This window comes from Erpetoichthys calabaricus, chromosome 3 (genome assembly GCF_900747795.2).
Source record: "Erpetoichthys calabaricus chromosome 3, fErpCal1.3, whole genome shotgun sequence".
Classification (NCBI taxonomy): Eukaryota; Metazoa; Chordata; class Cladistia; order Polypteriformes; family Polypteridae; genus Erpetoichthys; species Erpetoichthys calabaricus.
The window spans coordinates 39118826-39139355 of record NC_041396.2 but is presented as its reverse complement, the minus strand read 5'-3'; the positions used below and the strand labels follow the sequence as shown (position 1 = coordinate 39139355).

Here is a 20530-nt window from a genome sequence, read left to right as displayed (position 1 = left end):
AAGTTCATATTTTCTACTGGTGGTAAAGTAGATAGAGAGGTCAAGGGTGAACTCAAAGCAATAGCACTCAAAGAATGATAGCTTTCTGTTTGTTCATATGCTGTTTGGATTTTTGCAGACTGTTCATGTTCATTAGAACCTTAGAACAAAGCTCGCCAGTCCTATCCACATAATTCTTCTGAAATAACATCAGGTCTAGTTTTGAAAGTCCCTAAAGTCCTACTGTCTACCATACTACTTGGTAGTTTATTCAAAGTGTCTATGGTTCTCTGTATAAAGAGAAATTTCCTAATATTTGTGCGAAATTTACCCTTAACAAGTTTCCAAATGTGTCTCTGTGTATTAAAGTAACAGTCTCGGCCCACTGGACTAATTCCTTTTGTAATTTTAAACACCATAACTTTTAAACACAATCATATGTCCTCTTAATCTTCTTTTGCTTAAACTGAAAAGGCTCCGCTCTTTTAATATTTCCTCATAATTTATCCCCAGTATCCCTGGAATCAGCCTAGTCGCTCTTCTCTGGACTTTTTCTAGCACTGCTGTGTTCTTTTTGTAGCCTGGAGACCAAAACTGTACACAGTATTCCAGATGAGGTCTAACCAGTGTGTTATAAATCTTCAGGATAACCTCCTTGGACTTGTACTCCACACATCAAGGCGCTATATAACATAACATTGTGTTAATCTTCTTAATGGCTTCTGAACACTGTCTGGAAGTTATAGTTTATAGTTTTGAGTTCACTATGACTCCTAAATCCTTCTCATAAGGTGTACTTTCAATTTTCTGACATCCCATTATGTATTCAAACTGAACCTTCAACTACATATTAAGTATGCCTCCAGCCTTAGTGGACAAGAATACTGTATAATAAATAAGCTGGAAGGGCTGAAAAAATTGTTACTGAGGAACTTGGGTAGGGTACGGGCTTGGGCAGATTTGGGCAGATGAAATTTAATGTAAAGGAATGTAAAGAATTGCATGTTGGAAATAAAAACATTAGTTTTGAGTACACAATGGGGAGTCTGAAACTTGAAAGTACTTTTCAAGAGAAGATTCTAGAAGTCATAGTTGACTCACAACTATCAACATCAAGACAATGGACATAAGCTATCAAGAAAGTCAATAGGGTTTCAGGTTACCTAATACGAGATGTGGAGTACAAGTCAAGGGAGGTTATGCTTAACTTATATAACACAGTAGTGAGGCCTCACCTAGAGTACTATTAGCTGTATTACTTTTGTAATATGGTCTCCATAATACAAAAAAAGGCATAGCAGTTCTAGAAAAAGTCCAGAGGAGAGTAACTAGGCTAATTCCAGGACTGAGAGGTTCGAGCTATGAGGAGAAATTGAAGCAGTGGAATCTTTTCAGTTTGAACAAGTGTACTGAGAGGAGACATGATTGAACTGTTTAAAATTATGAAAGCAGTTAGTATGGTAGATCCCAACTCTTGCATTAAAATAAATTCTGCATCAAAAATGTGAGCACACAGTTGGAAACTTGTTAAGGCCAGAGTTTTCAGATATGTTACAAGGTTTTAATTCACAAAGAGAACCACAGACATATGGAATAAATTTCCAAGTAGTGTGGTGGAGGGCAGGACTTTAGGGATCTTCAAATCTCAACTTGATGTTATTTTGGGCAATTTGGGTGAATAGGATGGATGAGCTTGATGGGGTGAATAGTCTGTTATCACCACAATATATCTAATGTTACAATGCTTTTAGTGCATCTGTATTCTTTTATAAGCCAGAAGATTTGCACTGTGGCTGTCGAGCAGATTCTGCTTTCTTGGGTTTTCTGCAGATCTTCTCAATTTAATTCAATAGTAAGAAGTCCCATTCAGGGTTGGGTCTTGCTTTACATTCTGTGATATTATAGTAGGTTTCTGGCTTGACCACCCTAAGTTTGCTATTCAGTAACGGCTGCATTTGCAAAAGTAGACCCATTTCTCTATTCAATGAAAAAAGATTAATTAAAACATGCTTATCTATTAATATATACTGTGTACCCAGACAGGTGGATGAATGCAATGGTAGCATGAATGTTTTTCAAGGAAAGATGCTCACGAATCTTTCAGTTTAGTGCTGCATTTTGGATTGTTTGCAGAAGATGCAGACTGTTCCTAAGTCCTTACCATAAACCCAGCTGACACAGATAGACTGAAAAATTGCCAGGAGCACAAGGCTTGTTCCACTGCAGGCATAGTAATCAAACAGCTGGAAGAGGTACACACCACCCTGAAGACAAGAAGACCAGCAAATAATCTTTTTAAAGTGCATTTACATTTTCCACCTTTTAATTAATGATTTGAGGGTCTTTCAAAAGTTTCAATCCTACCTCTGTGACCATCAGCAAACCAATCAGGAAGCAGATAAAACAGATCAACAGAAGAAGCAACTTTCTAGAGTGCCTCCTGCGCAAGGTTGTAGGGAATAAGTCTGTGATGGTGGTGGCCAAGCTCTCCAGTCCCACAAACTAGGGAGACACGGGAAGAATAAAAGACAAGATTATGGAAATAGTTTTATAGATTTATAAAGTTGGTATTGTCATCTGTACAGAGTGCAGTGAAATTATTACTTGCATGTGCTACTCAGCACTCTCTTGCATCATGATTAATGAGTATAACTACCTTACCTTAAAACTACTGTTTTCCTTAGCTGAAAAATCTCAGAAAATTAGCATTACATTTTTATGATTTTGTTAATACTTCAAAAACTAACTCGGTGAGTGCGACAATGCCATATTTATCATCTCCTTTGTTATTTTTTCACTACAGGATATGTTAGATCTGTTGAGTAATTGACTTCTCAACTTATATTTAGAGTAGTAACTCAAACCCGGTTTAAATTAACCAGATCGTTTCAGCTTATAAAAACTACATCATGCCTAGTAATATCTGACTCGGCAAAAAATAAAGCAAAGTAATTTTGTGTATACAATACTTCTTATAATAATTTTACAATACAGAGTAAACACTGTAAATTAATGGAGGCTTTCAAGTCTAGTTCACATCAAATAAGTGACTGCAATGTATGACATTAGGGACCTTGATTGTGTTCTGTCAACGAACTGGCAGATAAACCTTTGACCATAAACTGAGTGATGCAGTGAAAAAGATCCTTACCTCAGAATCCAAACCAAGAAGGATAACCATTAAAAAGAAGCAAAATGCCCACAGTTGGGGAAGGGGCATCATGGCTACTGCACGGGGGTATGCAATGAATGCCAAGCCTGGACCTGCAAGGAGTAAACAGACATATTGAATGTTAATGAAACTAATTTTTGTCATGATCAAACTTCCATTTTAGGAGCCAGTGAACTATGCAATAATTATAAATGCAGCATGAAAAGTGCATATTGAGAAAAGTTGACAAATATGAAGGATTTTAAGAAAGACAATTCATGCACAGCGTGTACAAGTGGCATTTAAGTAATAAATCTTAAATTCTATCCATAGCTTCAGGTAAAAGGCGAGAAACAGTTCTGAATGTGATGGCAGTCAATCTTAGGGCACATTCACATACACATCCTCACTTACTTACTGTATATCAGGCCTCGTTAAAGTCAGCAAACAATAAAACATGTATGTCTTTGGGATGTGGGAAGAAAACTCAGACATGTAAAGAACATGCAAACTCAACACAGATTAAGACAGGCCAAGTGTTTGAGCCTGGGAGACTGGAGCTGTAAAGCTGCACCACTAAGAACTGCACCATCATATCATCATCGCCTTAGCCAGAGAAATTTGGAGGAGAAGAAGTGGAATAATATTAACAATATTCAATTCATTTAATGCACGTCTAAACAGTGTGTTTGGCAAATTCTCACCAGATTCTGCCACTTTTTCAATTCCCACTCCTTGTTCATAAGCCATGAAGCCCAGGACAGAGAAAATGGCAAATCCTGCCACAAAACTTGTTCCACTGTTCATTAGGCAGAGAAGAAAGCAGTCTCTAAAAATGAAAAGGAAAGAAACAGAACATCGCATCTCAGCAATTCCAATTTCAGAGGATGTCTCAAAATGCCAACAAGAGCAGAATCTACTAGATCTCAAACTAAATTTTGATAAAATGTTGAGGTGGCATTTCACCAAACTATTAAACTACAGAGGGTGTTTTATTACTATTGATTCATTTTGCAAGCCTGAATATTGTATTGTATTTTATATATAAGGGTGGTCAGACAGAGCCCATACAAGAATCATTAAGCAGGAGCTCACTCATATACACACCCAGGAGGAAACAGGAGTGTTCAAAAAGAACATGGGAGTGTTTAAATGGGAAGAATGAGTAGAATCCAAACAGAGAGTGGCATTGGCTGGAACAAAACACAAGTTGGTTATACATAGAGATTATAAATGGAAAAAAAATCAGAAAAATAAATGTACAATTTGGGAAGCACAGTTTCTGTATAATATATAATCGTCTTCGTTTAGTGGCATAATTCATAGCACATATTACCAGGGACACTAAGAAACATTCTAGAATAAAAATAAAGGATAGCTCTTCTGGGACAGTAAAGAAGTGAACAGTTGATACCTTTTACCAGGGAATTGAGAAAACAAAATAAATCTGCTTTAACATGACTTAACTGCCATTGTTGCTTTGTTGGAGGACAAAGTGGAGACCACAGTGCTATTACTTCTACTCCAACCTGAACTTTATGCCTTCCCTCAGTGACTAGCTTTTTGTTCATCCATGACTGCTTAAATCAGAGCCACCTTCCTCCTAGTGTTCAATACTGATAAACTGTAAAACAACTAACAGAGGTCCTATGGGTTATCCAGGACCACCTACCGGTAACAGTCATTATTGTACTTGTTATAGCTCCCAAGAACAGTCAAGCATCCTAAACAGACTGCATAGGAGAAAAATATTTGTGTTCCAGCATCCATCCACACCTGTAACAAAAAAGAGCCAATGAGTAAAAGACATGCTGGTACCCATCCTCAGTCATTAAATACAGTATGTTTATTATTGACCTCATTAAGGGACCAGAATAGAACAGAAGGAGAAAAAGAACAGAATAGCAGTGACTCTTAATAAATTCTGTAGTCATTACAGTTTTGTTATATTTTACATACAGTATATCATGATGTATGGAATACAAGTCAAGGGAGTTAATGCTTAAGTTATATTGCATGCTAGTGAGGCCTCGCCTAGTGTACTATGTACAGTTTGGTCTAAATATTACAAAAAAGATATAGCAGCACTAAAGAAAGTCCAGAGGAGAGCAACTAGGCTGACTCCTGGGCTGAGAAGTACTGTATGTGTATTGAGGAGAAACTGAAGGAGGTGAACCTTTACATTTTAAGTAGGTTTAAGAGATAAAATGATCAAAGTGTTTAAAATCCCAAAAGGAATTAGTACAGCTTTTACTAAACTTCCACAACAAGAATGTGAAGACATGTTTAGAAACTTTTTAAGAGAAGATTTTGCACAATTATTATAAAAGCTTTCCTTTATGAGAAGAACAACAGAGACATGGAATAAATGACCTAGTAGTGTGGTGGAGAGTAGGACTTTAGGGAATTTCAGATCTCACCTTGATGTTATCTTGGACAATTTAGATCAGGGTTTCTCAACCTTTTTCATGTTGCAACCTATTTCTTTCCTATTTGAATGAATTTGTGACCCACACAATGGTGAATCCAGTACAATCATCAGAGCACCCTTGGTAAATCGAACACTCGCTAAGGTCGACCCAAACTTGATGAATAAGATGGACAAGCTTGTTGGGCTTCTTCCTGTCACTTGTTATAATTGTTGTAATGTTTTAATAATAATATAAATGCATTTTTTCTATCAGTTTGGAATTCCTCTTTGTGATTTTTGATCAATGAAAACTGTAATTATTTTTGTTTTCTTGACCTTTATTCTCCATAAAATTAGCAATCTGTTCAATCCAAATAGGGTCACAGAGGTTAGAGCTTTCCAGAGAAACCAACCAAAAACAATCCTTCATACCATCACAGGGTAAACCCACACAATCACCTTCTCCAATCACCCCAATACACACATTTCTTGGATGTTAAGAAAAACCCAAGTACCTTTAGAGAAAGAAAAAAAAAACATGAAATCACCTAAATGTGCAAAGTCCACATCTCCACATACACTGTCTAGAGTTGCTGTTTAAACCCAGGACAGTGAAGCTGTGAAGCAGCTGTGTTAACCACATTGTTGCAGCAATTTGTTTTGCTTATTGTTTTAGGCTCATCTGCTTCATTTGTTTTGGATTTCTTAGACTTTCATAGATTGACTCCGGCTCTTTCCAGACAACTTTTCTTAAATGGTCAATAAAAACATTAGTGTCACTCAAATAAATAATCTGATCTTTTCAGATAACTTTTATGAAAACATCAAGTCACTTGTAGCCCTTTAGTGCCTCCTTTAAGAATAACATAAACATAACTTTACAGGATACAAAAACATTGCAGGGACACTTAACAAGATGCCATCTCACCCATTTCATTTAGTTCTACTTCTGTTTAAGTCACAACTTTGCTTTTAACCTAGTATCAGGTGCACAATGGCCTGCTGCACATATGGAGTCAGTTGTGATTCCTGCCACATGACAATAGTAAAAGGGAAATGAAGGCCTAAAGAGACAAACTTGCAGGTCCGGAACTACTGAGCCGACTTCACCCTAGGCCTTACCCTTCATGGGTAAACACTTCAATCTTATCACTTCTTAATCTTTATTTTCTTAAACAGAAAAGGTTCAACTCCATTAATCTTTGCTTATAACTTGAGCCCTGAAGTCATGAAATCAGCCTAGTCATTCTTCTGTGGACTTTTTCTAGCATTGCATAGTCATTTTTGTAGTCCAGAGTCCAAAACTGCACACAGTATTCCAGATCAGGCCTCACCAGTGCATTATAAAGCTTCAGCATAACCTCCTTGGACTTGTTCTCTGCGCATTCTGTTAGCCTTCTTAGTGGCTTCAGAACACTGGAAGTTGATAATAATGAGTACACTACAACTCCTAGATCTTTCTCATAAAACATTTCAGACTCCCATTCAGTAATGCCCAACTTGCATCATAAGTACACAAAACAAAACCCCAGATAGAGGCACCTGCTGAGAGAATAATATAGATATTGTATACCGTACCTGAGGGTCCCCAAGGCGTGCTATATCTGGTTTAAGATAGAAGATGATGCCTGCCCCAGCTCCAGGTAGAGTCAGCCCTCGCAGCAGGAGGATAACCAACATGACATAAGGGAAGGTGGCAGTAAAGTACACGACCTGCAGGAACACAGGGCTGCATTGAAAAAAAAATCTTGGAAGATATAGAGAGTTTCAGTGGACACCCTGTGACCTCCCTATTCTGGGTTTGGTGTCTCCCACCTTTCCTGTGGATTTGACTCCTTTCCAAACACAGAAGTAGCAGATGATCCAGGCAAGAAGAAGGCACAGTGCCATTTCCCAGTTTACACTGCCAAGCTCATCTATCCCACCAGAGATCTTTAGCACCTGTCTTCTAAAGACATGAAGAAGCACAGAACAGTTTAGAGCTTTGCAAAAGGTCAACCATAACAAAGAAACTGTTTTTGGTTACACACTGTGGGCTGGTTAGATTAAATAGTTGAGAATGTGTAAACCAACCCCCACACAACATTAGTCTCTAAATGTATTCATATTACAATATCAATATTTTTAGTTGGTATTAAATTAGCTTTAACATCAGAATGGTGCATAATTAACAAATTAGCAATTGAAGAAAATGAAAGGAAATTAACAGTACAATTGGACCAAAATATACAAATCAAAATACAAAGCCAAAAAATGACTTTACGTAACACATTACTTTAACATGGCTTTCTCATAGCTTCATTTTAGTTTAATCCTGATACTCTGCATATGCATTTAATTATCATTATCATTCATGGTGGCTCCGTAATCCGTACTAACCCCTACTTTCTCTTCTGTTCTTTTTCCGGTTTTCTGTGGTGATGATTGGCACCACCACCACCCAATCAAAGCACCGTGATGTCCCTACATAGATGGATTAAGAGCCAGAAGTTCACATGACCGTCATCATCAACTTCTCCCATGTGAACCCTTTATACCATGAGGACTGATTGAGGTCATTTATGTTAGGTAGAATGCCTAGAGGGGCTGGGCGGTCTCGTGGCCTTGGAACCTCTGCAGATTTTTTTTTTTTTTCTCCAGCCATCTGGAGTTTTTTTTTTGTTTTTTCTGTCCTCCCTGGAAATTGGACCTTACTTTCATTCTATGTTAATTAGTATTGCCTAATTTTATTTCTTATATATTTTGTCTTTTTTTCTCTTTCTTCATCCTGTAAAGCACTTTGAGCTACATCATCTGTATGAAAATGTGCCATAGAAATACTGTAAATGTTGTTGTTGTTGTTGTAACACTGCAGGCAGTATGGTGTGATGACTATGGCATCTGAGCTAATGCAACAAGCTTGCTGGTTTAATTCCCATCTTCTTCTTCTTCTTTTGGCTGCTCCCTTTAGGGGTTGCCACAGCGGATCATCTTCTTCCAAATCTTTCTGTCTTCTGCATCTTGCTCTGTAACACCCATCACCTGCATGTCCTCTCTCACCACATCCATAAACCTTCTCTTAGGCCTTCCTCTTTTCCTCTTCCCTGACACCTCTATCCTTAGCATCCTTTTCCCAATATACCCAGCATCTTTCCTCTGCACATGTCCAAAACAACGCAATCTCGCCTCTCTGACTTTGTCTCCCAACTGTCCAACATGAGTAGACCCTCTAATGTGCTCATTTCTAATCCTATCCATCCTCGTCACACCCAGTGCAAATCTTCGCATCTTTAACTCTGCTACCTTCAGCTCTGTCTCCTGCGTGGCTTTTTATTTCACCTTGAGCAAGTCAACTAACCTTACTGTCCTGCAACTGTAAAACAATCCAAACAGGTGCAACATATACTGCTGTGGGATAAAGATGTCAGTCAGATATACGACAACAAGGAAACTAAAGCTTAAAGTGTTGAAGCACAAAAATGGAGTCCCTGTTAAAATGACAGGAAAGACCCGAAAGAAATCATAAAAGGGTAAGCCAAAGTAATGGACCTTCAAGCCTAGCACAATCCAAAATCTGTATAAGTTGCTATTTACAAAAGGTATAGAAATTTAAAAATAAGATAGGGCCAAGACTATGCCTTAGCAAAGCTTCCTGCATTGCTCTCTTTTTAAGGCCCAAGTTTCATCCCATGCTTAATATGTAACAGAACAATAATCTATATATATAATTCACTAGGCCGCCAGCAAGCAAGACACCCATGGAGCACGCAAGACAGAGCCACGCCCACCAACTCAAAGACCATTGGATACGACGACAACTCGCAGAGCCACGCCCACCAACTCGGACACAGCAACTCACAAAACACAGCGTCATTCGCGTTCATCTCTGCCACAGTCCACATACACCTCTGAGCCCCGTTGACTTTTCATTATTCTTTTCGGTTACGACGCACGACCGCGTTCACCATCGCAAACTGTTTTACACGCTGCATACAGCATTTCGCATCCGCAACAAACATGCTTCTTCTTAGATGGTCCTGCAGGAACACGGAAAACGTTTGTCTACACAATTTCATACCATACTCCTTATTCCCCGGCCTGCGTCCACCCTCGCTCTCCAGGCATTCACACTGCCTGCTCATGTGCCCGAACGCAACAACTCACCAAACACCACGTGAGTCGATTTCGTCGGTACTACAGTCCACATGCACCTCTGAGACATGTTGACTTTTCATTATTCTTTTCGGTTACGACGCACGACCGCGTCCACCATCGCAAACCATGGGAAACGAACGACAGAGCCCCGCCCACCAACTTTAACCCTCCTCCCACATAATAAGGAATGCACCTCAGAGCCCCGCCCACCAACTCTAACCGTCCTCCCACATCCACCGTCACTCTTGAGGCACTGCTTTCTCATGTGCCCACCCAGAGTTCCATCTTTTCATTCACCTACAGTCGTATCCTCAAACCCATGCCATTTGGACAACTGTGTCTTTCAGGAAGTGTTCACACATCAATACATAATAATGCGGCGTATGCTACACCGTGGGTTGGCTAGTTAATCAATATTACAACTGCCCAAGAATGTAGAGGCTGAAAGAGAGTTTTATTTAATCAATTGGAAAAGCAACTCATCATATTTGGCAGACAGTAACCAAAATGACCAAGGAAGGGAATTTGTAGAAGACAAATAATGTGGGCAGCTTGCTCAGTGACAATAGGCTCATTTGAGGGTCCTGCTTCCAGAATTACCTACAAGCTAAACATCTCAAAGTTATTATAAATAAAACAAAATAAAACAAAAAAGAAAACTACCAAATTTAAAAGTAGAAACTAATTAAGGTATACATGTGCATTTAATGAATATTTTATATACTGCAGGCATACATTTTTATATTTTCACTCTTCATGCATTTATTTATTCATTTGATTCTTATTTCTGACTTTCTTAAACCTCTGTTTATGAACCTTTGGCATGCTTAACCATTATTACTGCTTATAAATTGCTTACGTCCAAAACTCGTTGGCTGGTGAAGTAAAATTTCTTCCATCAGTCCAATTCAAGCTCCTGTTCATCTTATCAAACTCCACACAGTAGGCTGAAACAACAGGGAGACTCAACTTATATAATAATTAGAAGAAGTGTGCCAGCTTTCTAGAGCTCTGATTTGAATCACAAAGGTTACCTACTGTGTCTGACATGACATAGGGTTGTGGCAAAGCCTTTATAAATGTGCAAAATTGGCAGGAGTCCTTTCAAAAAAAATACATATAAACTCAGTTTATTCATATGTCTGCGGTGGGTTGGCACCCTGCCCAGGATTGTTCCCTGCCTTGTGCCCTGTGTTGGCTGGGATTGGCTCCAGCTGACCCCCGTGACCCTGTGTTCGGATTCAGCGGGTTGGAAAATGGATGGATGGATGGATTCATATGTGCTTTGATGTAATTTAAAGCAATTTTTCCAACCTGCTGATGCTGGAGCCTATCCTAGGGTAGACAGAAGGAACAAAGATTGGACAGGGCACCAGTCCTTCACAGTGAGAACAAACATACACACACACACACGCACACACACACACATGAGACACACAAAACATCTTGCATCACCCCAGTCCCAAAAGTATCACATCCTAGTGAGCTGAATGACTTCCAGCCTGTTGCTCTGACGTCACATTCTTTAATTTAATATTATTTATTGTATCAGTATGCTGCTGCTGAAGAATGTGAATTTCCCATTGGGATTAATAAAGTATCTATCTATCTATCTATCTATCTATCTATCTATCTATCTATCTATCTATCTATCTATCTATCTATCTATCTATCTATCTATCTATCTATCTATCTATCTATCTATCTATGAGGGCCAATTTAGCACTGCCAGTTCACCTAACCTGCATGTCTTTGGACAGTGGGAGGGAAACGGAGCACCCAGAGGAAACCCACATAGACATGGGGGGAACATGCAATATATTATGTACACAAACAAATGTAGAGTGAAATGAATAGGAAATTAATTCTACAGCTTTGACAATATTTTAATTCAAAATAAAACACATTGGATCAAGTAAACTATATAAGCTACATAGACAAGACTGATAGGGGTATAATGATATAATGCCTCTGGACACATATTAACAGCTTTAGGTGTGTGTGTGTTCATTTCTTTCCCTTTATCATCTAGCCATATTCACTTACACATTTCTTTGAGATAAATTATGTATCTCAAAAACTATTCATGGAAAAATTTTGTAAACCAATAGGCCTGGTCCTCTAACTAAACAGAGCAAAATGCAAAACTCCCAGTTAAATTAAAGAATTTCTTTGGCAGAAGATTTTTGAAGGATATGAAGATAATGCTGGACCAAACTGGAACAAAAATAATAGATCTGGAGCCTATAACAAGATAATTATGAACCAACTTGTTTGAAAAAGGTTCATTTTTCATAAGTTATCATTGCTTGTAGTTTTACACAGATACACACACACACACGCACTTCTTTTCTCAGTGTGTGTTTTGAACATCATAGACTCAGAAACTGAACTTAACTCAATAATAAATTTTTGAACCCATTTACATGGAAGTAAAAAGCTGATGATTCAACTGAAGTTACAAAGCAAGTCCATGGTTGGCACAGTACCTGTGTTCCAAGTGTTGTTACATGTGGCCCAGGGCAGGTCCCAGGTGAAACAGTGGAACAAGTAGAAGAATGCCCAGGCCAGGATGATAATATAATAGGTGGTGCTATAAACAATAATGACCTGAGTAGCAAAGCCAATACCTGTGAAGACAAGAACAAAAGAAGTTCAAGTTCATCATTCTCATCTTTTGTTCGCGCAATACAATGAGAATCTTACTTGCGTTTCTCCCACAGATTTATGACAGTAGTCTTAAAAACACAACAGAAAATGAATACAATTCTATAGATTAAACGCAATGTCAAACAATAAATACTAAAGCATCCATGCTGTTGTCAGTACAAACATCTATTGAGTAGCAGTGTGGCTGTTGTATTTCAGCCAAGGTTCCTTCCCTTAGCTGGTGTTTAAATACTTTTATATTTTGGTCTTTCTTATTTATTTTGTATTCCTTTCTTTGTGTTAATGTTGTTGGTCATTTAGATTTCGGTGTACCTATTTGTTTTCTTTAACTTTTAGTGCGTTCTATGGGTGGTGCCCTAAGAGTAGGTCACCCTTCCTATTACTATCAAAGGACTGCCAGTAGCCCTATAAAGGCTAAAGAAACCCACAGTCCCTTGCAGTTCATTGTGAATGTGCTCATGTTTTGGTGAGTTCTCTTCTCAGATGTGCTACCATTCTTCCCATGTACAGTATTCTTGCATTGTGCCTTGAGAGTTGCACTTGGAGAGGAGTGCTGTGCAATAACAAAATAGTTAGTACTATTACTACTACTAAAAACAGGGCCTGTTAAAGATCACTGTGGCATTCTTTGTTTGATTCTGGCCTATTCAAGAAATACATTGCTGTTGTTGTTGATCTGTTGAGTTTATTATGTGCAATTTGTGATTTCTGGGTATGTTTGTTGTTTTGGGTTCACATTCTGGATTTTGTATTTAGACATTTGTTAGCCTGTGGTTTCCTTATTTTGAAGGCTTTGCGCTCCTATGAGCTTTTTTTTGTTTAACAGATAGTTTCATCAAAATAAATCATATATATTTCTAAAGATTTTTAGTTGCCCTTATTTGTAACTAGCCAGGGTTTGATGGTATTTTCCTCTCTAGTGGGTATTTTGGGATTTTTGGGGACTTCTGTTCTTAGGAACTCTTTAGCTCAGCTCTCCCTGAATAATGGTCCTGAGAAGAGAAGTGTGAAAGGTAACTTGTGGGTGGGATACTTGAGGCTTTTTCAAAACAGTACATGTTATGTACAGTATGTCTTTAACAGAAGGAAGCTTTGTGCCAGTGATATTCTAGGTCAGCTTTTCCACCCTCTGTATTGCTTTGCAGGTCTGAATTAAACATTTGTAGTAGCAGAATGGCATGCAACCCTGTCAGGATGAAAATGATATGAGACATAATGGAGTTCTATCCACAGCATAAAGTTTCTAAAACAATAACAGAGCTAAAGAAACATTTAATCCATCTTGCTTTTTTAGTTCATAGCTTTGTTGCCTGGATATCTAATTCAGTCAATTCATTAAAGATAGTGGGTTGTACTCTACATTAGCATGACACCCAACAACACTGCATTTTTTTCCCATTGAAAATATATTTCTCTTACCTTTTTAATAGATATCTTCTTACATGCGTTGCACTACTAAATGTCTATATTTTAAGTGAAAGGCCTCAAAAGAATTTTGGACTGTAACGATCAAAATGGATTGAATCATGACAGACCAAAAAGTTATTAACCACACACAGTTTAGTGTGAAAAACCAAATAAATCAAAAGAAATCTCAAATATCAAAATCTACGGTAATATGTAAACTACAGACAAAGTCAAAACAGTACTAAAAATCTTAAGTATCTGAAAACATTTTAACTAGCTACTGATAGCTGGGTTTTTGACATGTTTTTCCAGAAACTTGGATTCTGTGACAAATGCAATGGCATCTTTTATACCACTAGTGCAATCACGCCACATGTCGCCACTTCCAGTCATCACAGGGTAGCAAAAGAGCACTGTTATCAACAAAAGAAATAAACACAGTCAACTCTAAATGGTGGCACCTAAGCACAAAAACAATGCAAAAATGTGATGTCATGCATATAAAAAAATAGCGACAATATTTTACCAATGTTTTAAAACTAGAACTGCAAAAATAAAGAATGGACACTAAATCCAGACATACAAAAACCTCCAAAAATCACAAAATGTACTGCACGGAGAAATGGCAAAGAACAAAGTGTTCATTGTCTTTTTTATCAGAAGGACAGTACTCAAGTCTATGATCACATAACAATAAAGTTGAATTTACTGTAATTCCTGGGCTTTTGTGTTATTTTAATCTTCTTGCCACTCTTGTCCTGCACTAACCGGATATGTTCAGCAGCAGAGCACTGGTGTACATACTGTTTTATTCCTATGACTTTTATTGCATGTGTCTCTCACCTCTACTTGTTCACAAAATGTCCCCCCTTAGAACTGTATTGACCTGATAATGTCTCTACTAGGTCCATACAATAACAAATTTGCATAGACTACAGTTAGTCTACAGTTTCCAAGAAACTTAAATTCAGTGCAGTAGGAAGTTGTAATCCAAACACCACACAAGAAAAAGTACTATACAGAATTCAACTGCATGCAAATTCCATTGGCAGAAGAGCTCACACCTAGATGGAGTTTGAGGTTAAGCTGCTCCTGTTGTGAATTTCTCATGGCATTTTCCTCTTGCACCAGAACTCAGTTCAATTTTAGTGGTTTCAATATTTCCTGGAACTGCATATAAAATGTATGCCTGCCTCCTTCTGGCTCCTGACTTCTTTACTAATCTCTACTTTTCCTTCTTCTACAGTTCTTCTGTGGTGGTGTTAAGCACTACCACCACCTGACCGAGGTCCTGTAAAGCCTCCTGTGATTCTGGAATGAAAGCGGGTGGCCCAGCTGTGCATGAAACTGTCTGCATTAAATCCTCTCAAATGAAGCCTGGAAACAATGAGGAATGAATTAAGCATATCTGTGTTAGGTAGAATGCCCATTGGGGGTTGGGTGGTCTTTTGACTTTGAAACCCTTGCAGATTTTGTTTTTTTTCTCCGGCTTAACTGGCTTAATTGGAGTTTTTAATTGTTTATTTTTTTGTCTTCCTGGCCATCTGACCTTCTTGATAGACAATATAATACAACGTATATTAGAATGCTACTCCTCAACTAATTATATATCTCCCAGTAATGGCACATTGCATGATAACGTGCAGTGAATACACATGACTTGACCGTTCCTAGTTTTCATCCTCTTTTTCTGTATGTTTAGCATTCGTTTGCTCAGAGGTTGATGTGCTTACTGCTTCATGAGCAGCTCTTGTTTTCTCCACCCTAGCGGCCCGCTGCTTCTCTTCTTCTGTCGGCATCTTTTCACGTTAAAACTGATTGTCAGTTTTTGTGTTGCAATTACTTATTATATTTTCCTTCATTTTTCACTTAAGCTGGCACTTAAGTCTTCAATCTACCTCAAGAATAATTTAAGAAATGAAGAGGAAGGAGAAATGAAGGCGAAGGTGGTAGGGAAGAGAATGGCACCCGTAAGCATGCGCCACACTGCCGCCCGCTGCAGAGAGTTGACTCTACAATGAAATAAAATAAAAATAAAAAGTGGAATAACCTTGGAGGTCAACCATCACCACGAAAGTGGACAGTAGATGTCACATAGTATATGTGTATCAAATTTCAGGTCAATAGGTCAAATGGTTTGCAAGCTACAGGTGATTTAAAATCCTGTACAGGCAAACGAACAGCCACAATAGCGTATTATATATAAAGATGTTTTATAAGATGGATTTTATTTTTCTTTGTTACTTATTCATTATTATTCTTACCAAAATTTTTCTTTTCTTGTAACTTTCTCTTTGACATCTTGTAAAGCACTTTCAGCTACACTCTTTGTATGTACTTGTGCTATAGAAATATATGTTGCTGCTGATGGTGGTTGTGTTAGTTGTAAATGACCATTACAAGCTTTGTCTTTGCCCACGTTATTTCAAATGTCGCCTTTTAATTTTTGTTTCTTTGTTGCAGCACATTTGTATTAGTGAAGTCAGAGTATTATTTATGGCAAACCACAGATAAAACATTATACCATAAAAGTTGTTGCATTCTGAAGTAAGTTATTTGCTAAATGAATTACACACTGCTTAACTCACATTTTTGATTAGGTCCAGTGGTACCATATAGCTGTGATGTATTTCTGAGTGATGTCAAACTCACGTGAGCGTGCAAAAGATGAGCTCACCTGCAAACAATGGACAGACTTTCCACCAGCATGTGATGCCCCCTTGCTGGGTATATTGACCCAGGGCCGTTTCCAGAAAGAAGAGAGGAATACCGCAGGTAATTAAAAACAGCATGTAAGGGATTAAAAAGGCACCTGTTGAAAAATTACAAACAAAAGTCTTTGTCACTGGTCTACAAATGGGGTCACTAGTGCATGCATCCAGCAATACCTTTGGCCAGTCATTTGGATATGGTAAATAGAAAGATGATACATTTTGTATGAAATGTAAATGGTTACATTTGTTTTTCTTCGTTTTGTTGGTGAAGTGCCTTGCTCATGGTCACACAGTGTCACTTACCAACACATCCTCAGGATTTGTAGTCCAAAGCCTTAACCACTATGCCACAATACTTACTTAAATACATATGAAAGTTGGAAGTACCTGCATTACTCATTGCAATAGAAAGCACACTACAATGAAATACAGACTGCCAGAAAACACATTCTTTATTAAATCTACTGGGTTTATTTAAGGATAAAAAATCACAAGTGAGGGATAAATAATGGAAGAATACAAAGTAACACATGGGAAACAAAACCCTATGCCTCTCTGTGGGTCGCTATGTGGGTTTTTAGTTCCTGTCAGTGAGGTTATTGATCCAGCTGCCCTCTAAAATAGTGCCTCTCTTCCAATCATCTCCAAATCTGGCCACTCTCCTTCCTTTCCAGTTGATCCTTTTGCCTCCAGCTCATGTCCACGATCCCAGCTCAAAGTGGTAAAGATGCTGAGACGCTTTATACTCCATCCTGAAGCCATTCCCTAGGTTAGAAATGCACTAAGAAAGTCCAGTGGGGCTCCATCAGACTGCACTTCATAGTTCACAAACTCAGTTAAAGGCTCAGGCATCCCACCTGGTGTCTGTGATACCACCTGTACCCCATACACGACAAAGGGCTTCACTCGTACCAAATGGGACCTTGTGGTGCCATCTGGTGGTTTGGGGAATTTGTCCCCATGGAATGTCAGTTAGTTTGGGTCCATCAGAGTAATTACTTCCAGGGAACTTCGTAAACTTGCAAGGAACTCAGATGCCTAAGGGCTCCATGATGGTATAAACCCAGGACACAGGGAAGCACTTAAAAACTGTCCATCTACATTTTCAATATAATCGCATATCTTAGTTGTTCTAGAGATCTGAGGTATAAAGCATCCTTCAGTCTAACTATGTTGTGTCCAGTTGGATTTTCCAATGTTCAGGGTCCTGCATGCCCTGAATTCTAAATACATATTTCAGAACTGTGGGGTGCAAATTTCAGCAAGCTGTGTAAATTGGAAATTCTATTTATGTATGCAATGTGAAGCCCTCTAATCCAATTACAGCATTATGTAATTGTAGCACTTGGGTGTAGGCAAGATCCAAACTTGAATGGTGTACCAATTCATTACAAAATAATCTTCAGTTCAGCGCTTCACCAGGCTAATTTATAAATAAATAATTATTAAACAACACACACACATGCAGGGACAATGTGTAAACTAACCAAACATCATGAGCAGACTGCAATTTGGACCTAATCTCCTGAAGGTATGGGACAGCAGCACTAACCATTTACATGCTGTTCTCTCTACTTAGCAATATATTATCTACACCACTACAATAATATCTTATCCTGGTTAATATCCAGTCACTATACATCCTTTCAAGTTATTAAGACTTACCTCCCCCATTTTTGAAGCACAGGTAAGGAAATCTCCAAACGTTTCCCAGTCCAATGATCTGCCCTGCGACTGCCAGAATAAACTCTGATTTGGTAGCCCATTGACCCCTCTCCAGCAGTTTTTGCTCTTTGTCTATGAGTCCAGTTTGGTTTTCATACTGCTCATCTGTCTGGGGATCGTTGGTCATCCTACTCTGAGCCACAGGAGGCAAAAAAAATTAAATTCTTTATAAACATTTGCCTGCGTTGCAAGGAGTGCAGTTGTGTCCAATTAATCTAATGAATATGTTTTCCTGGCAGAGGTTCGCTTCTAAAAAAAGTGCTGATCTGCCAAGATACATGGAGTCAGATACTTTGGACTTAGCCTCTCTCTGAAATCACATAATAATGACAATACAAAATGTGTTTATGTAATCTCTGAGCTGTATTAATTGAAGTCGAATCAGAGCTGAGTATTGTCAGTCCTAATACACCATTTACTGCACCATAAAAAATGCAAATCAATCAAAATCAAAAATATTATCTCACCCTAAACACCATGCTTTTGGTGCAGAAATGAAAAAAAAACAAACAATTTTCCATGTTTACTGTGGAATCTGAGAAAGTTCTAGAAAGTTGCTTCTCAGTGGTTGGTGGATACTAGAAGGCTGACATCAGAAGATCTTAAGCAAGTCCTACAGTATGATTCTGTAGGGGTAAGCAGGTTGGAAATGTTATTCTGAGAGTTAAAGGACCAAAAGAGAGAATAATTTAAACAAGGGAGGCAGAGATAATTTAAAAGAGGTGAGAAAGAGAATAGCCCAGAATTGAAAACAGAAGTACTGCAAGAAACATCAAAGACAAATAATAATAATAATAATACATCTTATATATATCGTGCCTTTTCCATGCAGGACAAAGCAAGGGTTAAGTACAAAATTAGAAAAACACACAAAAAAATTGCCAAAAATAATAGTTTTTCCAATCCAAACAAAATGGCCTACCTTTTGTTTTGCTACAACAAAATTTAGAATGTTAGTAAAACATTTCATGAGAACAGGCCATTTAGCGCACCAATCCTACACACCTAATTCCTACAAAACAGCATTAGGTTTTGAATGTCCCTAAAGTCCTACTGCCCACTACACTACTTAGTAACTTATTCCATGTGTCTATAGTTCTCTGTGTAGAGAAAAACTTCCTAACGTTTGTGTGAAATTTACCCTTAACAAATTTCCAACTGTGTCCCAATGTTCTTGTTGACCTCATTTGAAAGTAATTTGATGCACTGGACTAATTCCTTTCATAATTTTAAAACATATCAACTCTTAATTCCCTTTTGCTTAAAATGAAAAGGTCCAAATCCTTTAATGTTTCCTAATCACTTACAGTCATTTGAAAAAGTCTGGGAACCCCTCTTAATTCTTTGTATTTTTGTTTATCATTGGTTGAGCTTTCAAAGTAGCAACTTCCTTTTAATATATGAAACAGTAGTATTTCAGCAGTGACATTGTTTATTGGATTAACAGAAGACATGCAATATGCATCATAACAAAATTAGACAGGTGCATAAATGTGGGCACCCCAACAGAGATATTACATCAATACTTAGTTAAGCCTCCTTTTGCAAATATAACAGCCTCTAGATGCCTCCTATAGCCTTTGATGAGTGTCTGGATTCTGGATGGAGGTATTGTTGACCATTCTTCCATACAAAATCTTTCCAGTTCAGTTAAATTTGATGGCTGCTGGAGCATGGACAGCCTGCTTCAAATCATCCCATAGATTTTCGATGATATTCAAGTCAGGGGACTGTGACGGCCATTCCAGAACATTGTACTTCTCCCTCTGCATGAATGCCTTTGTAGATTTTGAACTGTGTTTTGGGTCATTGTCTTGTTGGAATATCCAACTCCTGCGCAACCTCAATTTTGTGACTGATGCTTGAACATTATCTTGAAGAATTTGTTGATTTTGGGTTGAATTCATCTGACCCTCGACTTTAACAAGGGCCCCAGTCCCTGAACTAGCCACACAGCCCCACAGCATGATGGAACCTCCACCAAATTTGACAGTAGGTAGAAGGTGTTTTTCTTGGAATACGGTGTTCTTCTTCCGCCATGCAAAGAGTTTTTTGTTATGACCAAATAACTCAATTTTTGTCTCATCAGTCCAAAGCACTTTGTTCCAAAATGAATCTGGCTTTTCTAAATGAGCATTTGCATACAAGCAACTCTATTTGTGGTGTGAGTGAAGAAAGGGCTTCTTTCTCATCACCCTGCCATACAGATGTTCTTTGTGCAAATTGCACTGAATTGTAGAACAATGTACAGATACAACATCTGCAGCAAGATGTTCTTGCAGGTCTTTGGAGGTGATCTGTGGTTTGTCTATAACCATTCTCACAATCTTGCGCATATGC

General features: G+C 38.2%; 1 protein-coding gene across 1 annotated transcript in view; it reads right to left on the bottom strand.

The window, feature by feature from the left end:
- LOC114649274 (sodium- and chloride-dependent GABA transporter 2-like) overlaps window positions 1–18353 on the bottom strand; it is a 29372-nt gene extending 11019 nt beyond the window's left edge. The window contains exons 1-11 of the mRNA XM_028798777.2: window positions 18131–18353; window positions 16429–16563; window positions 12164–12304; window positions 10534–10621; window positions 7356–7488; window positions 7119–7253; window positions 4803–4906; window positions 3835–3959; window positions 3131–3243; window positions 2344–2481; window positions 2141–2243 (exon numbers count right to left, since the gene is read on the bottom strand). Coding sequence (XP_028654610.2) covers window positions 2141–2243; window positions 2344–2481; window positions 3131–3243; window positions 3835–3959; window positions 4803–4906; window positions 7119–7253; window positions 7356–7488; window positions 10534–10621; window positions 12164–12304; window positions 16429–16563; window positions 18131–18317 — 1402 coding nt within the window. The 5' untranslated portion in view covers window positions 18318–18353. The remainder of the gene's footprint in view (window positions 1–2140; window positions 2244–2343; window positions 2482–3130; window positions 3244–3834; window positions 3960–4802; window positions 4907–7118; window positions 7254–7355; window positions 7489–10533; window positions 10622–12163; window positions 12305–16428; window positions 16564–18130) is intronic.
- Window positions 18354–20530: the final 2177 nt, after the last annotated feature.